General features: G+C 37.6%; 1 protein-coding gene across 3 annotated transcripts in view; it reads left to right on the top strand.

The window, feature by feature from the left end:
• The window catches only part of NEK7 (NIMA related kinase 7), a 145,621-nt gene extending 124,390 nt beyond the window's left edge, over positions 1–21,231 (top strand). For all 3 annotated transcript variants that reach the window (XM_061185268.1, XM_061185267.1, XM_061185269.1), the window contains exon 10: positions 18,281–21,231. In XM_061185268.1, coding sequence (XP_061041251.1) covers positions 18,281–18,391 — 111 coding nt within the window. In that variant the 3' untranslated portion in view covers positions 18,392–21,231. The remainder of the gene's footprint in view (positions 1–18,280) is intronic.
• The last annotated feature ends 4,890 nt before the right edge of the window (positions 21,232–26,121 follow it).

The raw sequence follows: 26,121 nt of genomic DNA, 5'->3' as shown, positions 1-26,121 counted from the left end.
AACAAACCATGGCCGTCATCTCCTGCATAAAGTTATCCTGCTCCCCTTTCTCCACCCCTCAAACCCACCTCCCTTGGCAGCCACACTGCATTATAATTGTTTCTTTCTTCATTGAGGTAGAGTTGATTTACAGTATTATGTGAGTTTCAGGTGTACAACATAGTGATCCACAATTTTTAAAGGTTATACTCCATGTAGAAGTAGTATAAAATATTGGCTGTATTCCCTGTGCTGTGTAATATATCCTTGTAGCTTATTTGTTTTATGCATAGTAGTTTGTGCCTCTTAATCCCCTTTTGTCCCTCCCCCTTCCCCACTGGTAACCACTCGTTTGTTCTCTGTATCTGTGAGTTTGTTTCTTTTCTGTTATAGCCACGTTTGTTTTCTTTTTTAGATTCCACCTATAAGTGATGATGTACGGTATTTGTCTTTCTCTGTCTGGCTTACTTCACTTAGGATAATACCCTCCAAGTCCACCCATCTTGTTGCAAATGGCAAAATTTCTTTCTTTGTTCTGGCTGAGTCGTATTCCATTGTGTATATGTACCACGTCTTCTTTGCACATGTGGCTCCCCACTCCAGACTGTCTGGCTCCTGTAACTGCTTTTTATCTGTGTGTCTCTAGGGCCTGGCACACTAAAAAAGGTTCAGTGACTGATTGATTGATTGATCAATCAATTGAGCGAATGAGAGAGTGAGATTAAAGGAATAAATGAAAAGAATGAATGAACCAGTTAATGTCAGTTGAATGAGTGAATGTTCTTACAGAACTCTCTATGCGGCGAGGAAGAAAATTACTCAAAAGACAGGTCAGAGGTATGATGTTTCCTTTTATTGATATTACCTGCTATATGATTTTTTTCATTCTTATAAGCAAGCAACATCATATCTGGAATGTCCAATGTCCATTACTAGGAAATAAGGCAAATAGATTTTTTTCCCTTCAGTTTCTATATTTAATTTCTTTGGGACACACTGGAGTAATCATCAGAATTGTGCATTTTCACTGTTGTTCACTGCTTTATCTCAGGAGAATCTAAATTTTAAAAAATAGTGAATAGTTTATTGAAAAGCATTTATATAGAAAGTGTAAAGTGTGGTTCTCTACTGAATTAGTTCTTTTTAACAGATATCTGAAAATCTGAGCACTAACAATGTGAAATATAGATTTGTGTCTTTAATTTTTTTTTTAATTAAAAAATCCCAGCATACATAGAGAAGACACAGGAAAGGCTGAAGAGAATTTTGCCTCAGCAGATTGGAAGGAAGTTCTGAAAAGTAGAGTAAAGAGTTTGCAGCTGAAAGTGAAAAATGGAAACGAGTAGAGAGAAGAAGAGTGTCCTCGGGCTGAGAAAACAGAGTAGGGAGAGAGAAACTGAAGATTTGAAAACCGTACTTGGAGTGAAAGAGAAACTTAAGTGCCTGTAAAACATTGGTGAGGTGGTTGAAGCTTTCTAACAAAGTGGACAGTGTTATGATGGCAGGGCTTGTGGATCTGAACTATTATGGCAAATGCTTATCTCTTTAGTAGTAATTTTAAATTTATTGTAAGTGACAAAGACTATTTTAGGACACAGTACTTGTGCTTACCTTGTAATTATATTTTTGAAAACTTGATAATTTAGTAGGTCTTACTACTTCTTTTATAGGTGAAGAAACCAAAATATAGTATTGGAATGAAAATTATTAAACCATTAATCAGTTTTCACATTATTTAATGCCTCTCTTGTTGTACATTAAATTTCCGTTTGTTTTGTGGCTTTATACCTCCAGCCCACAGATAGAAAAATATCAGTTGCTATTAAAGCTCAGTTAGTTAATGGAGCTACTTCTCGAATATGCAATTATCCTATAAAATATCAACCTAAAAGGTCACATCCAAAGAACTAATGGAGAATGGATGAAATCTCATAAACATTCACCTCCAAAATGATAATCTTTTTTCTTTAACGTTATTAAATAACAAATTTTTTTTTTTTTTTACTTTATTACTTCCATTATGATTTCTTCCTTTCTTAGACAATGCCACAATTCCCTCCTCCTCCTTTTTTATGTTTTTTAAGTTAGAGAAATGGAAGGCAGGAGGGAGGGTTTTTCCCAGGAATAGTTCAGTGGTGCACACTGGCAAAGTCTTCCCCACCACTTCACTCAAATGCATAAGAATTTCCAGCATCATTTTCATTATTCTTTTTTTTTTAATTGGAGTGTACTTGATTTACAACATTGTGTTTCAGGTGTACAGCAAAGTGATTCAGTTATATACATATATATTTTTCACATTATTTTCCATTGTAGGTTATTACAAGATATTGAGTATAGTTCCCTGTGCTATACAGTGGGTCCTTGTTTTTTTACCTATTTTACGTATAATAGTTTCTATCTGTTAATCCCAAACTCCTAGTTTATCCCTCCTTCCCCTTCCTCCCTCTCCCTTTTGGTGACCGTACGTTTGTTTTCTCTGTCTGTGATTCCGTTTCTGTTTTGTATATAGATTCATTTGTATTATTTTTTAGATTCCACATAGAAGTGATGTATAATATTTGTCTTTCTCTGTCTGACTTACTTCACTTAGTAGGATAATCTCCAGGTCCATCCATGTTAGCACAAATGGGATTATTTCATTCTTTTTTATGGCTGAGTAATATTCCATTGTATATGCATACCACTCCTTCTTTATCTCTTCATCTGTCGATGGACATTTAGGTTGCTTCCATGTCTTGGCTGTTGTAAATAGTGCTGCTATGAACATTGGGGTGCATGTAGCTTTTTAAATTAGACTTTTTGTCTCTTCTGGATATACGCCCAGGAGTGGGATTGCTGGATCATATGGTAGTTCTATTTTTGGTTTTTTAAGGAACCTCCATACTGTTCTCCATAGTGGCTGCACCAATGTACATTCCCACCAACAGTGTAGGAGGGTTCCCTTTTCTCCACACCCTCTCCAGCATTTGTTATCTGTGGACTTTTTGATGATGCCATTCTGACCAGTATGAGGTGATACCTCATCGTGGCATTTTCATTATTCTTGAGACTAGCTAAGTATTGATTTTTCCGGAGTATTTAAAATATAAGGATTAAAAAGCTTGATCCTTTCTATGCTTGATTATATATGAATAACAAAATAATATTGGTGAATTTTTAGTTGAACTAAACTGATTTCAGATATTTATGGGTTATTGTAGAGTAACTATGTTTACATGGCTTTAAATAAAATTGGAATACCTAAATTTTTTCAACTTCTGAAATCACCATTTTCTTTCACCCACATAAGTTTCTTGTTAAGGAAGGAAGGTCTGCAGCATTATTCCCATTTTACACGTGAGCAGACAGAGACCCAGAAGTAACAGAGCGAATACTAGACTCCAGGGCACCCCTCACGACATCCACTGCTTGTGCTGCAAGAGCAAAGGAAGCAGCCTGAAGGAGAGTCTCAGGTTTTATGTGAGTGAGTTCTACCCCAGGCTCGTGGGCTCTTCAGTGCTCTCTTTTCTGTCCCCACCCTCACCCACCATGTCACCTGGGTGCCCCTTCCCGGGGGCACTGTGTCCCAGGCAGAGAGGCAGGGTCGCAGCTCCCTCAGAGCACTCCTCTGCCGGGCCTGGCCGCAGCTTGTGGGCCACACCGCACTGAAGGGAAAGAATAAGGAACTTGCGCAGAAGGGTAAGAATGATTTTTACATATTAGAATATGTAAAAACTACTACATGTATTTCAAATAAGGTATCAGAAGTGTCGATCCATGACATGCTAAACAAAAAATGTTATGGTTTGTTGTAATTTTATTAATGCTTCATTTCCCAAATGTTTACCCTTAAGGAAAGGAAAGGAAAGTACTAAGTGGAAGCCTTAAAAATTATAACTGCCTTTTTAGCCTCACATTTACAGGTAATTTCTGTTTATATTTAAATTCAGAATATGCTTAAAGAAGTTTTCTAAGAAAGTTGAGTCAGTAACAAAAAACATGGCCTTTGTTTTAGCTCATAAAAGAGCTACTTTATATAAATAAGAAAAAAAAAATACAAGTGCCAGGTACAGATTATTTTTGCATATTTTGAAGTTAAACTTTTTATTCATTTGACCAGTCTAAATAGCTCTATTTTATAGTTGCTACCTTCACAAATTTTAATACAACTATATAAATTTCCTGGAGTTCTTACTGGAAATTAACCATTGTTATTTAAATTGGTGCTAAAAGATTATTCCTAATACACTGTCCCAAGAATATTTAAATGAGGGACATTATATTATATGGCACAAATAATGTTTGGAAGTATATCTGTTTTCACAAATATTTCTCTAGTTCTTATAGTTATGTAATCCAATGCTAAGTGAGATGAAGAGTATTTTACTTTAAAATGTAGAATGAGATATCTAATAATATTAAATATAATCTATAACTGTGCCATTATTTATTAAAGTTAACATTGAGTGTTATCTCAAACACTATTAATAACATTTGATTTTCCTTCCTAAAAATGGTTTTAGTAAGTTTGAAACTGTCATCATTTATAATATCAATTGACCACCTTACTTAAAGTTGCCATATAACATTAGATCTTTAAGCTTTAAATGTTTCATTTTTGTTTAAAAAATATATTTAAGTAGGCCCTTTGTTCATGTATGCTTCTGAAGTGACACCGGGGACTCGCTCCTTGAAGACGAATCCAAAGTGGTGCCCTATATTTTACGCATCCTGTGGGATCCCGTGAAACCATGTAACTTTCTAAAGACGTTTCACAGTTTTCAGAAGACACTCAATGATTTTCTGTGGAACGGAGCCATAACATTACCTTGTAACGTATCTGTGTAGGAGGGCTTTCTTTTCCCTTCCCTCCCCCCCAAGTCAGTCACTAGTGATGCTTTGGCATATGCATTGGATCTGCCTCCTCATTTTGTATAAACATCTAAAGCTTCGAAACATAGTGCGCGTTAATGTATTAGACCCACTTTGGGGTGCTAAAATGTGTCCTTGTGTAGATGGAAACTGGGTGTGTCTGGGAGACTGATATACCGTAACTGGTCTCAGAGGGATTAGGATAGGGTGGAAGAGAAGCAGTACCAAGAGCAGGGTCTTTGTTACTCTGTCGAGAGTTGTGTCCGTGACCTTACGCCGCGATGCACAGAGAGCCCTGTTTTCATCACCTGTACGCAACTGAACTTGATGCTTAAGTGGGTTATCGCCCTGACAACAGTGACTGTTAACACTCTCTTCTTTTAATATCTTTGGTACCAACCTATATGCTTTGATATTTCTTTAGACATATATAGATCAGAATATATTTGCATTTTCTCTACTTCATTCATTAATTTCCATGTGGCTTATGATTTCATAATCCTTTAGAAATGTTGGAGAGAATTCATTTTATTTTTATTTTATATGCTTTTCCTCCCTTAAATGTTTGTGTTGCTTTTTAAATGTCCCTTAAACATCTGCATTACAGTTATTTCTTCTCTGATTTTTGTAAAGGCTCCTACATATTCAGACCTTTATTTTTAACTTGTCCTATGAAACAATTTAAAAACAACAACAAAGTGCATGTTTTTACAAACATGTAAAGTAATGCAAACTAAACAATTTTCTCGAGGTACCGTAAACCATGAAAGGTCTCTTTTACATACTCCTGTTTATTTTTATTAATGTAATATCTACTGATTTTGGAGTTATTTCTATAAAGTAATAAATGGAAAGCTAATTCCCTCAATTTAAACACAAAATTTTTTTGAGCAAGTGATTGCCTGACAATATTATTAGAAATTAAAGCCTGACATATAGGAATATATGTAAAATTCTTAAAGTGATTATATGAACATATGTCTTCCTTGAACGTCGTTAACAATGTAGTACTTAGAATCATCTCAAAGTGTTACATAGTTGTTCAGGATTTTTAAGGTAGTTTCTTCCAGAGGTTTGCAGGAACTGTTTTTTTTTTTTTTTTTTAAATGTAAGACTAATACTGAGGGAGATCACTAAGATAATTGTTTCTTTTTGATTGTGTAATGTCTGACTGATAGAAAACTTAGAGGCATTTTTTTTATGATTCATCATGTCACTGTGTAAATTCATAATCTGATATAAAAAAATTGTTCCCTGTGAAAATTCAAGTACATTTTCTTTGGAGGGAGTCACATTAGAATATAGGAACAACATAAGAGATGGTAGTAGGGTTGAATAGTCATTAATTAGAGGAAGAGAAAAAACCCTTACCTTTGCTAGACAGTCTCCAACTTTTTAGTTGTTAAATAGCTAAACTTGGTCCATGGCCATTTGTAATATAAAAGTAAGTTATTTGTTGTGATTTTTTTTCTCCCCTTGCTTTGCCAAAAGACTATTGCAACTGATTTTCCCCCCACTAGTTTAATATGTCTATTTAAATGTATCTTTAGAACAACCAATAGTTATATCAGAGAAAACTCCATCAAATTAAGAATTCGGGCCTATATAAATCTCCCATAACATGTTTACAATCCACCATTTTTCTAAAAGGATTTGAGATAACTTACAATAAAAGACACGACTTACAGGTTATTAAAATAGAACAGAAGTCCAATTCAGGACCAAGGAGAGAAGGGGCAGGTACATATATCTTGCCTCCCAGCCAACACAGCCGCTGAGGCAGATCTGTGCGTTTCTGTCATGGCTCTGCGGGAAACAGTAAGCAAACCGTTTCTGTGTTTAAGGAGAAAGTGCACCTGTTCTTCAGAGAGAACAGAGTTTTCTCCTACTAAGTTATGATAGGAGTATCTCCTGTAAGGGTCTGTGAGTGATATACCGGCATTGTCTTACACAGCAATTACACAATAAATACCTAAGTGATTTTTGGTAAAAGCCAAAGGCAAGCATTAAAGCATGGTTTTGGAAAGGTGCTTTAGCAGCAGGATGAACCAGTGTGCTCCCAGCGTGCAGCCTTCTGGTGGCCTAATTCGATTAAAGGGTACATCATAGATGATCCAAAGTTATAAGGGTGAATTGTATTCCTTACCAGGTCTTCTCTAAATTTTCATCCTCTTAGCAGGTTTGATAGGAGCTGTGTAGCACACATCTCAGTACTCTCTGAGTTCACATTTTTTGAATAGTCCAGTCTTTGAATATTCAGTACACCATTATGTATTCCTTGACAGGGACCTGCAGTGATAGGTTCTATTCTGCTGATTTACTTAAGGGAAAGCAAGCAGCAAGTCAGGCTGACACCTTTGTTCAAAGCTGAAGCATCTCACCACTCTGCTCACCAGTTGGAAGTCAGTCCAGCCTCTGAGTACCTGAATAAAGTACCTGAGATGTTCGTTTCTCTACTCTGGAGGACCACCTGTTATCACCCAGTAACCACCATTCCCTGTCAGAACCCTGTAACCCATCTCTCTTGATTGGAACTCAGATATACCTTAACCCACGTGACATCACTTTCTAGTGGTAATGATTTGAAATTAAACCATTGAGTGTTACTGGACGATCAGTATGTGTGGGAAGCTGTATCAGGCATCATCATGAGGGATCCAGAGCAAAAGGCCAAGCTGGTAAAAGGAAGCAAGCTCTCAGTTGGAGGAGTGTTCCAGTACCGTAGTGGTGGAGACTGTGACAGGAACAGTGCGTCTTCTCAGCCAGTAGGACTCGGCTGGTGATTGTTGGGCAGGGGGGCAGGAAGTGTGATGAGGGTCTGTACAGATTTCAGATTCTGGCTTCAGAAATGGGAGGCACTGCCCAAGACAGGAAGAACTGGTCTGGGGAGAAAAAGAATAAGATCTCAGTTCTGAACACGTTTCACGTGAGGTGTTAACGTCTGTGTGGGTAGATGTGTTCAGAGAGCAGTGGTGGGGCGGGTGCATGGATGGGGCCCCTGAGGAGGTCTGGTGACCCTCAGCGCGTGACGGTGGCTGCAGCACAGAAGAAGATGACGCAGGATAAGAAGGCGGAGGGAAAAGGGGTAAGGAAAGCACTTTGGGGCCCACCAACACTGGAGGGATTGTCAGAGGATGACAAACCTTAAACCTACAAAGAAAATTAGAAGGAAAAGTCCGAGAAGCTGGAGGAGAACCAGCAAGGTGTCAGGGAGCCAGGGGAGGAAGGACTCGCAGCCAGGGCACGGCGGGCCGTCAGCCTGGCAGGAAGGAGGAGGAGGAGGCCGTTAGATGTAGCGCCTGCACACGCCGCCCGCCTCGGCCAGGGTGGGGCAATGCGCTGCCGCTGGGGGTGAGGGCCCGAAAAGGAGGCTGCACGGGCTCAGGAACTCGAGGTAGTGAGTTCAGATTCTGTTCACCCTTGAGCTTAGTTTTAGAGCAAATAAATGAGGTGCAGCAGCAGTTAGGAGGAGTTCCGTGGACAGACTTAACTGTACTTACATACTGTGGTGAAGGAATCAGCAGATGAGGAGAGACTGAAATTTTAGAAGAATAACAGACTCAACATTCACTCATTAAATACTCATTCAGAGCCACCTGGGTCCTAGTTATTGATGTGCAAAGTTCAGATTCTGGAAGAGATTCCAGTGACAGAATTGAGAAGAGAAAAAACGATTCTTCTGATGCTGAAAGAACAGGTGACGTGGCTCAGGTGAAGATGCCGAAGAAGCGTGAGTCTCATAGCCTTGAGACACACGCTCAGTATCACAGAATATTGAGTAGCGTTCCCTGTGCTATACAGTAGGTCCTTGTTGGTTATCCATTTTAATGTCAATCCCAAACTCCCAATTTATCCCTCCCCCCACCATTCCCCCCAGTAACCATAAGTTTTCTAAGTCTGTGAATCTGTTTCTGTTTTGTAAATAAGTTCATTTGTATCATTTTTTTCTTAGATTCTGCATATAAGCAGTATCATATGATATTTGTCTTTTTCTGTCTGACTTCCCTTAGTATGATAATCTCCAGGTCCATCCATGTTGCTGCAGATAGTATCATTTCATTCTTTTTTATGGCTGTGTAATATTCCATTGTATATATATGTACCACATCTTCTTTATCCATTGATCTGTCAGTGAACATTTAGGTTGCTTCCATGTCCTGGCTATTGCAAATAGTGCTGCAGTGAACATTAGGGTGCATGGATCTTTTTGAATTATGGTTTTCTCCAGATATATGCCCAGGAGTGGGATTGCTGGATCATATGGGAGCTCTATTTTTTGTTTTTTAAAGAACCTCAATAATGTTCTCCATGGTGGCTGCACCAATTTATATTCCCAGAAACAGTGTAGGAGGGTTCCCTTCTCTCCACACCCTCTCCAGCATTTATTGTTTATAGAATTTTTGATGATGACCATTCTGACTGGTGTGAGGTGATATCTCATTTGATTTGCGTTTCTCTAATGTTAGTGATGTTGAGCATCCTTTCATGTGCCTCTTGGCCATCTGTATGTCCTCTTTGGAGAACTGTCTGTTTATATCTTCTGCCCATTTTTTGATAGGGTTGTTTTTTTTTGTTTTTGACATTGAGCTGCATGAGCTGTTCGTAAATTTTGGAGATTAATCCTTTGTCAGTCGCATTGTTTGCAAATATTTTCTCCCATTCTGGGGTTTTCTTTTCGTTTTGTTTATGGTTTCCTTTGCTGTGCAAAAGCTTTTGAGTTTAATTAGACCCCATTTGTTTATTTTTGTTTTTATTTCCATTACTCTGGGAGAAGGATCAAAAAAGATATTGCAGCAATTTATGTCAGAGAGTGCTCTATGTTATGCTCTAAGAGTTTTATAGTATCTGGTTTTACATGTAGGTCTTTGGTCTATTTTGAGTGTATTTTTCTATGTGGTGTTAGACAATGTTCTAATTTCATTCTTTTACATGTAGCTGTCCAGTTTTCCCAGCACCACTTATTGAAGAGGCTGTCTTTTCTCCACTGTATATTCTTGCCTCCTTTGTCACAGATTAGGTGACCATAGGTGCATGAGTTTATCTTGGGACTTTCTGTCCTGTTGCATTGATCTATATTTCTGTTTTTGTGCCAGTACCATACTGTTTTGATGACTGTAGCTTTGTAGTATAATCTGAAGTCAGGGAGCCTGATTCCTCCAGCTCCGTTTTCTTTCTCAGGATTGTTTTGGCTATTTGGGGTCTTTTGTGTCTCCATACAAATTTAAAAAATTTTTGTTCCAGTTCTGTGAAAAATGCCATTGGTAGTTTGATAGGGATTGCATTGAATCTGTAGATTGCTTTGGGTAGTATAGTCATTTTCACAACATTGATTCTTCCAGTCCAAGAACATGATATATCTTTCCATCTGTTTGTGTCATCTTCTATTTCTTTCAGCAGCATCTTATAGTTTTCAGAGTACAGGTCTTTTGCTGCCTTAGGTAGGTTTATTCCTAGGTATTTTGTTGTTTTTGATGTGCTGGTAAATGGGACTGTTTCCTGGGTTTCTTTTTTGGATCTTTTGTTGTTAGTGTATAGAAATGCAACAGATTTCTGTGTATTAATTTTGTATTCTGCCACTTTGCCGAATTCATTGATGAGCTCTAGTAGTTTTCTGTTAGCGTCTTTAGGATTTTCTATGTAGACAATCATGTCATCTGCAGACAGTGACAGTTTTACCCCTTCTTTTCCAGTTTGGATTCCTTTTATTTCTTTTTCTGCTCTGATTGCTGTGGTTAAGACTTCCAAAACTATGTTAAATAAAAGTGGTGAGCAAGAGTGGACATCCTTGTCTTGTTCCTGATCTTAGGGGAAATGCTCTCAGCTTCTCTCCATTGAGTATGATGTTAGCTGTGGTTTTGCCAAATACGACCTTCATTATGTTGAGGTATGTTCCCTTTATGCCCATTTTCTGGAGAGTTTTTATCATAAATGGATGTTGATTTTTACCAAAAGCTTTTCCTGCCTCTATTGACAGGATCATATGGTTTTTATTCTTCAGTTGGTTGATGATGGATTCACATGGATTGGTTCACATGGATTCACATGGATTGATATGCAGACCTTGAAAATTCCTTGCATGCCTGGGATACCCCCGTTGATCATGATGTATGATCCTTTTAATGTATTGTTGGAGTTGGTTTGCTAGTATTTTGTTGAGGATTTTTGCATCTGTGGTCATCAGTGATACTGGCCTGGAATTTTTTTTGTGTGTGATATCTTTGTCTGACTTTGGTATCAGGGTGATGATGGCCTCATAGAGTTCGGAAGTATTTCTTCGTCTGCAAATTTTTTGAATAGTGTCAGAAGGGTAGGTAGTAACTCTTTTCTAAATGTTTGATAGAATTCGGTTGTTCAGTTGTGAAGCCATCTGGTCCTGGACTTTTGCTTATTGGGAGTTTTTTAATCACAGTTTCAGTTTCAGTTTCAGTACTTGTGATTGGTCTGTTTATATTTTCAATTTCTTCCTGGTTCAGTCTTGGGAGATTATACCTTGCTAAGAATTTGTCCATTTCTTCTAGGTTGTCCATTTTATTGGCATGAAGTTGCTTGTAGTTGTCTCTTCGAGTCCTTTTTATTTCTGTGGAGTCCGTTGTAACTTCTTTTTCATTTCTAATTTTATTGATTTGAGCCCTCTCCCTTTTTTTCATGATGAATCTGGCTAAAGGTTTATCAATTTTGTTTATCTTTTCAAAGAACCAGCTTTTTAGTTTCATTGATCTTTGCTGTTGTTTTGTTTCTATTTCATTTATTTCCGCTCTGATCTTTATGATTTCTGTCCTTCTGCTAACTTTGTGTTTTGTTTGTTCTTCCTTCTCTAGTTCCTTTAGGTGTAAGGTTAGAGTGTTTATTTGAGATTTTTCTTGTTTCCTGAGGTAAGCTTGTATTGCTATAAACTTCCCTCTTAGAACTGCTTTTACCTCATGCTTTCGTTTTCATTTGTCATGCTTTCGTTTTCATTTGTCTCTAGGTATTTTTGGATTTCCTCTTTGATTTCTTCAGTGGTTGTTTAGTAGCATAATGTTTAGCCTCCATGTGTTTATGTTTTTTACAGTTTTTTTCTTGTATTTGATTTCTAATCTCATAGCATTGTGTTCTGAAAAGATGCGTGATATGATTTCAATTTTCTTAAATTTACTGAGGCTCATTTTGTGGCCCAGTATGTGATCTATCCTGGAGAACGTTCCATGCGCACTTGAAAAGAATGTGTATTCTGCTGCTTTTGGATGGAATGCTTTATAAATGTCAAGTACATCTGGTCTAATGTGTCATTTAAGGCCTGTGTTTCCTTATTAATTTTCTGTCTTGAAGATTTGTCCATTGATGAAAGTGGAGTATTAAATTCCCCCACTATTTTTGTGTTACTGTCGATTTCTCCTTTTATGGCTGTTAGTATTTGCCTTCTATATTGAGGTGCTCCTATGTTGGGTGCATATATATTTATAATTGTTCTATCTTCTTCTTGGATTGATCCCCTGATCACTATGTAGTGTCCTTCTTTGTCTCTTGTAACAGTCTTTATTTTAAAGTCTGTTTTGTCTGATATGAGCATTGCTACTCCAGCTTTCTTTTGATTTCCATTTGCATGGAATACCTTTCTCCATCCCCTCACTTTCAGTCTGTATGTGTCCCTAGGTCTGACGTGGGTCTCTTGTAGACAGCATATATACGGGTCTTGTTTTTGTATCCATTCAGCCAGTCTGTGTCTTTTGGTTGGAGTGTTTAATCTGTTTATGTTTAAGGTAATTATTGACATGTATGTCCTTATTGCCATTTTGTTAATTGTTTTGGATTTGTTTTTGTAGGTCTTTTTTCTTCCCTTCCTCTTTTGTTCTCTTCTTTTGTAATTTGAAGACTAACTTTAGTGTTGTGTTTGGATTCCTTTTTGTTTTTTTGTGTGTGTATCTGTTGTAGATTTTTGTTTTGTGGTTACCATGAAGTTTTGATATAGCAGTCTTTATATAAACAGATTATTTTAAGTTGCTTGTCTTTTAATTTCAAATGCATTTCCAATATCCTGCATGTGTACCTTCTCATGATTGTTGGTTTTGATATCATATTTCTGTGTGGATGATTTCCTACCTTTACTGTATGTTTGCCTTTACTGGTGAGCTTTTCCATTCATAATATTCTTGTTTCTAGTTGTGACCTTTTCTTTTCCGCCTAGAGAGTTCCTTTAGCATTTGTTGCAAAGCTGGTCTGGTGGTGCTGGATTCTCTTAGCTTTTGCTTGTCTAAAAGCTTTTGACTTCTTTGTCAAATCTGAATGAGAGCCTTGCTGGGTAGAGTATTCTTCTTTGTAGGTTCTTCCCTTTCATCACTTTAAATATATCATGCCACTCCCTTCTGGCCTGCAGAGTTTCTGTTGAAAAATCAGCTGATAACCTTATGGGAGTTCTCTTGTATGTTATTTTTTGCTTTTCACTTCTTACTTTCAATATTTTTTTCTTTGTCTTTAATTTTTGTCAATTTGATTACTGTGTGTCCTGGCATGTTCCTCCTTGGGTTCATCCTGCCTGGGACTCTCTGCACTTCCTCGACTTGGGTGACTGTTTCCTTTACCATGTTAGGGAAGTTTTCAGCTATAAGCTCTTCAAATATTTTCTCAGGTCCTTTCTCTCTCTCTCTTCTCCTTCTGAGACCCCTATAATGCGAATGTTGGTGCATTTAATGTTGTCCCAGAGGTCTCTTAGAGTGTCTTCATTTCTTTTCATTCTTTACTCCTTATTCTGTTCTGCAGCAGTGATTTCCACCATTCTGTCTTCCAGGTTACTTATCTGTTCTCCCTCAGTTACTCTGCTATTGTTTCCTTCTAGCATATTTTTCATTTCAGTTATTGTATTGTTCATCTCTGTTTGTTTGTTCTTTAGTTCTTCTAGGTCTTTGTTAAACATTTCTTGTATCTTCTCAATCTGTGCCTCCATTCTTTTTCCAAGATCTTGGATCATCTTTACTCTCATTACTCTGAATTCTTTTTTGTGTTGATTTCCTATCTCCACTGAGTTTGTCTTCCGGGGTTCTATCTTGTTCCTTTTTCTGGGACATAGTCTGCTGCCTTCTCATTTTGTCTTACTTTCTGTGATTGCAGTTTCCATTCTGCAGGCTGCAGGGTTGTAGTTCTTGTTTCTGCCGTCTGCCCCCCTAGTGGATGAGGCTATCTAAGAGGATTGTGCAGGCTTCCTGTGGGAGAGACTGGTTCCTGCCCACTGGTGGGCGGAGCCTGGTCTTTTCCCTCTGGTGGGCAGGGCCATGTCAAGGGGTGTGTTTAGCAGGCAGCTGTGGCCTCTGGAAGACTTTCTGCTGATGGGTGGTGCTGTGGTCCCGCCCTGTTGGTCATTTGGCCTGAAGCATCCCAGCACTGGAGCCTATAGGCTATTGGGTGGAGCCAGGTCTTGGTGAGAAAATGGTGGCCTTCAGGAGTGCTCATGCCAATGAGTACTTGCCAGAACTGCCGCTGTCAGTGTCTTTTTCCCCACAGTGAGCCAAAGCCACCCCCCACCTTCGCAGGAGACCCTCCAATACCAGCAGGTAGGTCTGGCCCAGACTCATATGAGGTCACTGCTTTTTCCCCTGGTTCTGGTGCGCACGAGACCTTATGTGTGCCTTCCAAGTGTGGAGTTTGTTTCCCCAGTCCTGTGGAATTCCTGCGATCAAACCCCACTGGCCTTCAAAGCCAGATGCTCTGGGGGTTCCTCCTCCTGTTGCCAGACACCCAGGCTGGGGAGCCTGACATGGGGCTCAGAACTTTCGCTCCTGTGGGAAAAGCTCTGTGATATAATTATTTCCAGTTTGTGTCTCACCCACCTAGCGGGTATGGGATTTGATGGTATTGCAATTGCGCCCCTCCTTCCATCTCGTTGTAGCTTCTTCCTTGTGTTTGGATGTAGGATATCTTTTTTGGTAGGTTCCAGAATTTTTTTCTCGATGGTTGTTCAGCAGTTAGTTGTGATTTTGGTGTTTTCGTAAGACGAGGTGAGCTTACATCCTTCTACTCTGCCATCTCGTCTCCACCCCCCGGAAAAATCTTTATGAGAAAATAAGCCACGTATCTGAAGGAGACTGAACCACATAAATGGGGAGGAGAAAGCAAGTGGTGGGTCGTCCTGGCTCCATCTGCCGTGGGTTTCTGCGTCGCCTGTTGTCCCTGTGAAGCCTGTCTCTCTGCTCACGCCGCTCAGCCACCTCTCTGTTTCCCTCACCCTCGGTCCCTTCCCCTTTCGATTACTTGTGGCTCTCGTCTTCCACCCGGGGAGCCAGAGAGCCTGTCTCCTTCAGCTGCACCTGCATTGGTCTGTCTGTAATCCTCATGGCGGGAGCATGTGAGGGCCAAGCATTTGCTACAGTAGGTTGGAAAGTTCACCCTATTCTGAATTACTATGCAGGAAAAGTGAGGTTTCTTGACTAGCCTGAAGGGTGCAGCAGTTTCATTCAGCCAAAAAATGGCTATTGCATCTGCTTGTATCTTGGTTAAATAGAATTAATTTTGGTACCACAGTTATCCTTTCTGCTCCTTTTATCATTTTCATCTCTAAACAAAATTTCTGACAACTAGGTGACGTGTTACAAACATTATCTTTTTAAATATAAGTATCGTTATAAATAGTTTTCCTACTGTTTTCTGTATTGTGTATAACTGGATGTATTTGTTTTTATTTTAATGGGTAAAATGCCAACCTCTTTCTGATGTAAATCTCTCTTAGATCACCATAGTAAGATGCCTTGTGTACGGCCATACCCCTTAGAATGTTGAATGCTATCCTCTGCACCATTGCAAAGAATAGAAATTGAAATCCTCGGACCCTCTCAGTGGGTCTACCATTAACCGTCAGCGTTGTTGAACTTCTAGATGTGAAGTTGTATCATTGAACTTCATTCTGGTAGAATCATATAACCTAGGGGCTAGAGCTAGAAGAATCCTTATAGGTTATCTACTCCAGCCTCCTCCTTGAATAGATGAAGAAATAAACCTCGGGAGACAGTGCCTTACCTCAGGGCGCAGGGCTGCAGGTGCCTTGAGCGAGCCCGGCTTCCACAGCCCCGTCCGTCTCCTCCCCTCCTCTCCCCTCCCCTCCCCCGGGGGCCTCCTCCCACACACCTTCTTTCCAGCTGACTTTTCTCACTGGTAGTGGCTTTCCTCGTCACACTGTTAACAGACTCAGCCCAGATTTTATCACCAGCTTCTGTTTCCTCCAGATGAAAAATATCTTCATGGTGGAAGTTGAGGACTGTGAAGAAATTACAGTAATTTGATAATTTAAGTGTTTTTATACTGGCGAAAAAGAGTTAATGCAAGTGTTCAGAATATCTGAATAATTTCTAAAGGCATACTTAAATGCTAAAGAATCTGGTTCTTCCTCTTGATTTGGCTTGTCATCTGGGAAAGACCAGATTATGAAGACGCATGTTTTCATAAACTCTGGCAATTCGAATTAAGAATAAAATTCTGTATTCTTCACTCATTGGCTGTAGGATCAGATGGAGGGATATTTTCTTAATTTGTCGAAATGTGCTTTTTTTTGTGATGTATTGGGTTCTCCAAAAAGTGCCTTCAGTTTTTAAGTAAAAATAAAAGACACATTTTTCATTTTCACCAACAACTTTATTGAACAACGTATTCACCCTTTTGTTCCACTACCTTCTGCCAATTTTCAGGCAACTTCATAATTCCATCTTCCCAAAACTTTTTATCTTTTTGAGTAAAGAACTGTTCCAGGTGCCTTTTACAGTCTTCCGGGGAATTGAAATTTTTTCCATTAAGAGAATTTTGTAAAGACAGAAATAAATGGAAATCCGAAGGTGCAATGTCTGGTGAATATGGTGGATGAATCAGAACTTTTCAGCCAAGCTGTAACAGTTTTCGCCTGGTCATCAAAGAAACATGCGGTCTTGCGTTATCCTGATGGAAGATTATGTGTTTTCTCTTGACTAATTCCAGAAACTTTTTGTCGAGTGCTGCTTTCAGTTGGTCTAACTGGGAGCAGTACTTGTTGGAATTAATCATTTGGTTTTCCAGAAGGAGCTCATAATAAAGGACTCCCTTCCAATCCCACCATATACACAACATCACCTTCTTTGGATGAAGACCGGCCTTTGGTGTGGTTGGTGGTGGTTCATTTCACTTGCCCCATGATCTCTTCCATTCCACATTGTTGTACAGCATCCGCTTTTCATCGCCTGTCACAATTTGTTTTAAAAATGGAATGTTTTCATTACGTTTAAGTAGAGAATTGCATGTGGAAATACTGTCAAGAAGGTTTTTTTCACTTAACCGATGTGGAACCCAAACATCAAAGCAATTCACATAACCAAGCTGGTGCAAATGATTTTCAGTGCTTGATTTGGATATTTTGAGTATGTTGGCTATCTCCCGCATGGTATAACGTTGATTGTTCTCAATTAGTGTCTTGAGTTGATCGCTGTCAACTTCAACTGGCCTACCCGACCGTGGAGCATCATCCAGTGAGAAATCTCCAGCACCAAACTTTGCAGACCACTTTTGACACATTCAATCAGTCACAACACCTCCATACACTGCACAAATGTTTTTGTGCGTTTCAGTTGCATTCTTACCTTCCTTGAAATAATAAAGCATAATATGCTGAAAATGTTGCTTTTTTTCTTCCATCTTCAATATTAAAATGGCTACACAAAAATTTACCAACTTTGATAAGTCTTTTCTTAAATGCACGCTGATACGACAGGTGTCACATACAACCTAACAAAATTGTTTTGAATGAAATTAAAGACAACTAAGTGCTACTAGAGCCATCTTACGCAGAAAACCAAACGAACCTTTTGGCCCGCCCAATAAATAAGTAAACCTCAGTCCTCTCATCTATAAAATGAGGGTATAAATACTACTTCATACAGTTGAGAATTAGAATACTATTTGTTACTTAGCTTGCCTTTAATTTATTATTCTTAGTTTGGAGGAGTGCTTTTACTTTAAAACTAATAAAAACTTTATATATATATACAAATACATAAATTGGTTTATGATAAATGTATGTGATAGCCATTTATCCTAATTTCCTTGTATAAATTTAGATATATAGTAAGCTATTAAAATTTAAACTTACTATCAAGGCTATTGTAGTAAACTCGAGATCAAATAAATGTGTAGAGATCTTCAGTTAATTTGGAGACTTAGAGTTTAGAACTTACTGTCTTTCATGACTTCTGTCTTCTGATTAAACTTCTTTGAAAGATCATTGTAAAGCCTCTGATTATGGAGAATGCTCCTTGCTTGACATTAACACTCACCAATGAATGTACTTCTTAGATCCTTCAACTAATTGTAAAGTCATTGACAGTGGTCACATATATTTCCAGCCAAATAAACATTTAGCAGAACACTTACCCTGTAAGTCTATAGCTGTTCAAAGTGTGTTCCTTGTTACTGTCCGACCAGAGTGGTTTCCTGAAGCAGGTTGTCTTTTCTGTCTTTGCAGCTGCGGCAGTTGGTGAACATGTGCATCAACCCAGACCCAGAAAAGCGACCAGACATCACGTATGTGTACGACGTGGCCAAGAGGATGCACGCCTGCATGGCCAGCAGCTGAGCGCATGGACGGCATGGAGGACGTAAGCAACACGAGTTCAAGTAATTCTGTGCAAATCATACCTCCCTGTTCTTGGGTGTTAAGATTAATATTTCAGAGCTAGTGTGCTTTGAATCCTTAACCAGTTTTCATCTAAGCTTCATTTTGTACCAATTTAAGTCACCTTCTTGCAAACCCCAATGACTTTGGAATAATCAGATTGCGTGTTAGGAGAGCAAACGGAACATGATGGTTTTTAATGGCTAAAGATTTTTAGAATTATTTTGAGTTTTGTGCTGATAAGTCGTGCTCAGATAGACTCTCAGTGCCAAATGTTGGTGGCTCAGCTTGGCCCCATTGGGACAGACGTGCAGCCTGAGGAAGGTATCTGAACATGTGCCTTGTGTGCTGCTCTCCAGTCATTTATGGACATTTGAGATGAACACAGTTGTGAACTTTTGTGATTATTTTATTTTTAGAAGTTTGAAGTATGTGTTTTAGTTCTTAGCATTGTAGCTTTCAAATAGGATTCTTAAAGATAAATGTAGACATATGAACTATTTGAGAAGCATTTAAAACTTATAGATTTAAAATAGCTTATACGTTCAAAATGCAACTATTAAATGTGAAAAGATTTGGGGATAAAATGTGAGTCAGACACTGAAGAGTTTTCTGCTTTATTTTGTTTTATTTTAATATCTTTGAAATTCTCCTTGCATTAAAATGGTATAAATGAATCCATTTAAAAAGTGGTTAAGGATTTGTTTGGCTGGTGTGGTAGTAGTTTTCCAAGTTGCACATTGCCCAAGGCTTTTTTGTGTGTTTTTACTGTTGTTTGTACATTTGAAAAATATTCTTCGAATAATCCTGCAGTACTATTTTCAATTTCTTTATAAATTTAAATGCTCTACTCATTGTACACTATAGTGTAAGCATATGTTTTTATTCATAGATTTTATTGAAGTTCTGATTGATCCCCTTCAGAAATTTTTTTTTATTCTTCAAGTTATTTTCCTATTTATATTGTATGTGCATTTTATCCACTAATGTTTCAGATTTTCTGACAACATAATAACCTTAAAAAAAATATTTGATATACCAACACTTTTCCTGGATTGAAAACATTTTTTTTTTCGATTTTGAAAATTTGGGCCACTGTGTATGCATGTGCCTTGTCTTGTTAGGAAGAGGGATGTGCATTGTACTGTAGCTGTGAATGTCGATACTGTTTCAATTCATCTGACAAGGTTGTAACTTTAGAATATGTTTAAAGAAATGAAAACTGGCCACTACCACAAACAGCATTTTTATAAACATTTCTATTGAGAAGCTTTTAGGCAAAGTACTGTATTCATGCATAAAGATAACAGAGGTGGTAACACTTCGTTTAGTTTAAGGAAATGGGCAGAGTTTAGTAAATGCTGTCGTGGAGATGTTTTCCCTGAATGCCTTCATGTTAGTGGTGACCAGCTCCTCCCAGAGTTGTGAAGCCAAAAGGCTGCGTGGCAGTCACTGCCTAAGGACGCCATGCCACCATGTAACCTTGGGACAATAATCCTGCCAACAGGAAACCCTCATGCTCAGAGAACACCTACCTTTAGCCCATGTAACTGCTGGTTTTATTTTTTCCATAGAAGTATTTTTCTTACAATCATTTGAATACTTCCAAGTCATTTGTAAACTTTAAAAATGTACAAAGGGCAAAAGTGTAAACTTTTTTTCTAAATTTAGTCAGCTACAGTATCTTAATCAGTTGTGAATGGAGGGTAATTTTATCCCGGGACAGGCAGGGGAGAGCTGGTCATTCTGTATGTGAGGGCCGGGCATGCCGTTTCTCCCAGATTCTGGTGACTTTGACCTCACTGGACGCCTGCACCCTCCTCTCCAGGGGAATTGTTTCTGTTGACCGTTAGTGTCATGTTCATTTTAATGTAATATGATTCATGGAGATGAAATGTTCTCTAGTTGGAACAGATACACTCCTTTTTCTTGCAATCTTTAAAGATACATGGATCTAAAAGTCATGAGCTTAACCCCTCACAGGACTTCTAAGCAAAGATTTAAACTTTTCTTTTAAGTGAATCTATCTGCTGGAAGGAAATAGTTGGGAAGAATTTGTTGATCAGGGAAATCCATTATTGTTTTCTACATATGGAAACTTTTTGTTTTGGATATTATATCTTTATCTAAGTGTTCATATTTTTCTTGCAGAAACCATTGCACATAACAAATTTTAATTTTGAACGGGATCATTTCAAAGAATTATGAAGATGATTAATTTTTATAATCACCTATAAAATGTTCTCTTTGTATTTCTGTTTATAAGTAAATTTTGTATTGATTAAGTAAAACATTTGAGTTGACATGAGGAACAGTAAAATGAAAGGTACATCTGATTCTAACCCTTATTTTAGACTTCGGTACCAGTTCCCCAGGACACAACATGGGGTGACTTTGTTTCGTATGCTGAGGTTTAGGAATGGTGGATGAAGCGTATCGCTGTATAAATAAAGCGCTCAGCAATGTGCAATGATTGTGAATTTAGTAAGATAGGACAGCCACTTCATGACCGCTTACCATTCTACATAGTGTCTGTTACAAAACACCGTTCTTGTATCAGTATACACTTCAGGTGTTGCTGTTAACATTTGCATATTTATTTTAACCAAAATGTTATTCATATTAAATATTTTTCTTTAAAATGAATGTATTATGTTTATAACCCACGAATGCATAATTATCATATGCCTCCTATTTCAATAGTACTGTAATATGGACTTCTTTTGTGAAGTACTTTTATTTTGTTATGCTACCAATACACATACTAAAAAGACTCTGTTGTTAGCTTTGAAATTGTATAATATCCTAATATAAATAATATAAAATTAAAAAATAAGTACAATAAAAATTTTTATGTATCTGTGATTTTTTTTCCTCTAAAGTCTACCATTGTTTATTTCACTTAACACTTAATCTACAGAAACAGTTCTTATTCATTTCCATAACTCTATCAATCAATCATTTTGGAGAAGCCTAAGAATTAAAACAGTTGAGGGTGGTGATAGTGGAGGGCTGACAGACCCTAAGAAGTAGGCTTTTAAATATGCATTAAATGAAGGCACATCTTCACCTGTCCCTGTTCTCTTTCTTTGGTACATCATTTGCTGTCTTTGAGTAAGAAAAGTTTCTTAAAAATTATAAAAGGTGTCTAAAACTCAGGCAACAGATTCTATTCCTGTCACTGTAGTATACCCCTAATAATATTACAGATAGTTGGAATGTTCTTTTCACATAGGAAGTGACAATCGCTACCATGCCTGGAGACTTGGAGGCCGAAAGATCCTAATGGGGTAAAATCTGCCAGGCTGGTAGTAGAGCGAGGGGTATACCTTACACATCAGGATCACATTCCCAGTAGCTTGTGGTGAAGTATAGCTCATTTTATAACCTAGGACGGATAGTAAGGAACCTGCAGCCTCACTGTGTGTGTGCATGTGTGATTGTGATTGTAAGTAATAGGAAATTTTAGGTTCAAGATGATACTGTTGTTGGACTATTTGAAATTTTATTTCAGAAGTATGTTTGTTAATTAGAAAAGTCAGTACCAGGCATCTATGTTTACATGGATTATTAGTTGGTGCAGCTATCTTTACCACCAAACTGCTGCAGTAACTAACTTTAAAATCAAAATGATGACATATACTGACAAAGATTGCTGCCACAAAACCTTACCAGAAAACGTCCATGGAGTTGTTACATTATCTGTTTTTAATAACGTGAATTCCGGATGCAATTAATGATGAACTAAAATAGACTCCTCAGATTGTTTTTCAGAGAAATATGGGGATGTTTGTGAAGTTTATTTTAATTGAGGGGTTCCTCTGAGGGAGTTTCTTTCTGGTCTTCTTACACACCCATTATTTCACTGTTCACTTGGGTCTCTAATTTTAATCCTTAAGAGAGAAAAATAGAGTAAAAGAGAACTTGAAAGTTAATATTTGTAACCAGGGGTTTTATTTTATTAATAAAACCAGGGGTTTTTATTAAAACCAGGGGTTTTAATAATTTTATAAAATTATTTTCATTGCGAATATTACAATGCGTAGAAAATAATTTTTTTCACTCCCAGAAGCATAATCCTGTTCATACGTTATTTCTCTGATCCTCACTTTCTCAAGTATAAAGTAGGGATGTAAATTCGTAACACTACAAGAGAATTAAATTGCAATACATTTTATAAAGGGCTAAGTGCAATGCCTGGTACCAAGCGAGTGCTTGCTAAACGGAGCTGTTGTTGTTACACCATATGCATCTTTTCTGACCCCAGTCTTCATCTACTTTTGCCTAATTCTCTCCATTCTAGGCCCACAGGACTGGTTTTCCAAGAGCCCCAAGTTCTTTCTCACCTTAGGGCCAGTACAGCTTGAATAGCTCTTCCCCTTTGGCCAGGAAGAATCCTCCTACTCTTCCATGGTGGACATCAAATGAACTTTTCCAGGAGCCACTCATCCTATACTTTTCCTTTGGTGCTGACCCCACTGCACCCAAGTGATTACTTGTGTGACTCTTGGTTAACTTGCACTCTGCTAGACCCTAAGCTCCAGGAGGACAGATGCTTCCTGTGTTGTTCAGTGTGGTGTTATACACTTAACACGGCGCCCCCCCCCTCGTGGTAGTCACGCGGTTTATTCTTCTTGAATTAATTAATAGTATAGTGTTTATAGTGCCGGAAGTGGAGCTAAGTACTCCAGGGAATTGTGCAAAAACAGCAGCAGTCAGGGAAGGACGTAAAAGAATCAAAAACAGAACCTAAACCAGAAGAAAACTGTGAAGTTATCAGCTGCCAAAAGTTACAAAGAAATTAGGATAATAAGGATTGAGATTGGGACCCTGGACTTAATGAGGAAGTCATGGTGATGTTCAGAGTGGCCGACTCAGTAGGAGAAGAGTGGAAAACAAGTTGGGGTAAAAATGGAAAAGATGTCATATGGAGAAAAAGTAGATGGTAACCAGGAGTAGTAGTAGCTCAATTTTAAAGATTAAATGATGGTTAAGAGGTTAAGAGAAGTAGCAAGTGAAGAAACTGAAAATATTAGATCGGGAGTGCAGAGGTGATAAACAAAGAACGAGATCAAAGAATTGATCCACTAACCCCACCAGTGTTCACTGAGCATCCCCATACACCAGATCCATAATACAGTCGTGAGCAAATGTCTCTGTTTCCATGGATTTAAAATCAAGTCCATCTCTGGAAATATGTAAATGCAAATTGTGATGAGGAAATTTCCTGTGGAGGAAAAGAGACACTGCGGAGGTGACATTTAAGTCCAGACCTAAAGCATGAGAAGGAGTCAGTCCAAGAACAGACAAGGGGAAGATCCTGGAAGGCAGAGGAAGAATGCCTGGGAAGTTTCAGATGGGAAGTAGCTTGGCTGTCCAAGAAGCGAAAGATGAGGGGGGTGAGGTGGGGTGGAGGGATGCATGGTGGGTTTGCAGGTGTATATTTTCCCTATATTTGCAACAAGAACTTGGTAATATAAACAGGAAAAGAGTTTATGATAGCTAAGAATTATAAGGTACCTAGAAATAATTGAAAAACATATAAGACCCATATGAAAGAAATTATAAAATCTTGTTTAAGAACACAAAGAAAATCCTGAATAGAGAAAGGGGCCGTGTTTTGGATGCGAAGGTTAAATATCAAGTACTATATAATGTTTGTTAGTAGTGCATTGTTGATCCAAATCTCATAATTTCTTGCAACCAGATAAAATGATGTCAAAGTTTATATGGAAAAATAAATATATAAAAAGAACCTAAAACTTTTTAAAAAATAAAAATAGACTGAACTTGACTTATTACAGTATAAAAAAACAAAAACAACTAACACTAAACTTTCATTGGGTTATTTGTATGGAAATATGTTAATATAAATGTTTCAGACATTACACGAAATTTCTAAAAATCTTATATGTTCTGGTATAACGTTATAAGTCATAATTCTAGTTATTTTAAAATGTATATCTCAGAAATAACTAAATTTCCTTGTCAATTGCATTATTATGAACTTTCCTCAAATCTTTAACTGTGGTCATTTTTAAGTCTTTTGTCATTTACAGACAGTTCTGGGTGTACTCTGATGCTTTTGCAAATATGTTCCTATAAAAGGGTTTCATCTTCAAGGAATTCATGGAAAAGACTCTGACAAGTACAGGTTTCTGGTAACTGTACTGCTGAACTGAATGAATAAGCATTTTCAGAACTCTAATGAAAAACTGATCAACTCATAAAAGTGCTAACAAAAGATCAAGATGAAAAAAAAATTACATGGGACTGAGTGAACTGATGAGGATGATTATAATTTTTGTGACTTTCTGTTTGAATTAAAAAAAAAAAAATCCCACAAGGACTCAGAGGCAAAGAATATACAAATCAATTTTCACTGCAAAGTAAAGGAGCTGTTACAGTGGAGGATTACTGGACTGAATGTCAATATTATGACACAGTATGAGTGTGTTTCGTGTTTGGTAATTGCAATCATTGTTGCTTTTGTTGTGGTCATCCATTTACAATGCTTGGTGTCAGTCTATTTATCTCCTGTAAAAATAAAATACAGTGTGTGTGTGTGAAAAAAAAAAAAACCTATGAGGAAAAGAATCTGAAAAAAATGAATATATATGTAAAACTGAATCATTTTGCTGTACACCTGAAAATAACATTGTAAATCAACTATACTTCAATTAAAAAAAAAAGACTAAATAATGAAAAAAAAAAGACTGAACTTGACTTATTACATATTAAAACCTACCATAAAGCTACTTAAATTAAAGCAGTATAGTACTGGCAGAGGAATGGATGAACAGTGGTGGAATGAAATATAAAGGTCAATCATAAAGTATTGTGGGACCTTAATATATGAAAGAGAATGACATTTATGGTAATGTATGTTTTCTTAAAGGCACTAGATGAAAACAAACAGATTTCTAACTCACACTATACAGAAAAGTAAATACCAGATAAATTAATGATCTAAATTAAAACAAGGAAGGAAGGAAGGAAGGGGGAAAGAAAGGAAGAAAGATAAATTAGGAGAAATTTAGGAGAATGCATAACCATGGGAGTAGGTGACCTGTGTAATCTAGATAGGAAACTAAAAAGAAATAATAGCTGTATTTTTGACCACATAAATAATTGGCAGTGGATATCATATGTTAACATATACCACAAACAAAATCAAAATACAAATGATAAACTGGGAATCACATATAGGTAAATATCCTCAGATTGATTAGTAAAATTCGTAAGTAAAAATGCAAGAAAATAGGAGCAAAAAAGAGCAAAAGATATAAAACAGACAATTCACAGTAGAATAAATTCAATTAATAGTCAATAGCAAAAGAAAGAAGTACACATGAAAAGTGATGACATCGGGTGCTGGAGAAGATGCAGAAAATGCACTCTTTTCATTGTTGTTGGCAGTGGGAATTGTGATCATTTAAAAAACAAATCTGGGTAAATGGCAGAGTAGAAGGACCTTGCGCTCACCTCCTCGGACAAGCACACCAAAATCACACCTAACTGCTGAACAACCATTGATTAAAAAGACCAGAACCTACCAAAAAAGATATTCTATAACCAAAGACATAAAGAAGGAACCACAGTGACACAGCAAGAGGAGCACTGTGTCAGATACAATCAAATCCCATAACATGGGGGGGCAACCCACAAACTGGAGAATAATTATATTGCAG

Source organism: Eubalaena glacialis, chromosome 3, assembly GCF_028564815.1.
Source record: "Eubalaena glacialis isolate mEubGla1 chromosome 3, mEubGla1.1.hap2.+ XY, whole genome shotgun sequence".
Taxonomy (NCBI): domain Eukaryota; kingdom Metazoa; phylum Chordata; class Mammalia; order Artiodactyla; family Balaenidae; genus Eubalaena; species Eubalaena glacialis.
The sequence above is the reverse complement of the archived record's forward strand: the minus strand, read 5'-3'. Positions and strand labels throughout refer to the sequence as shown.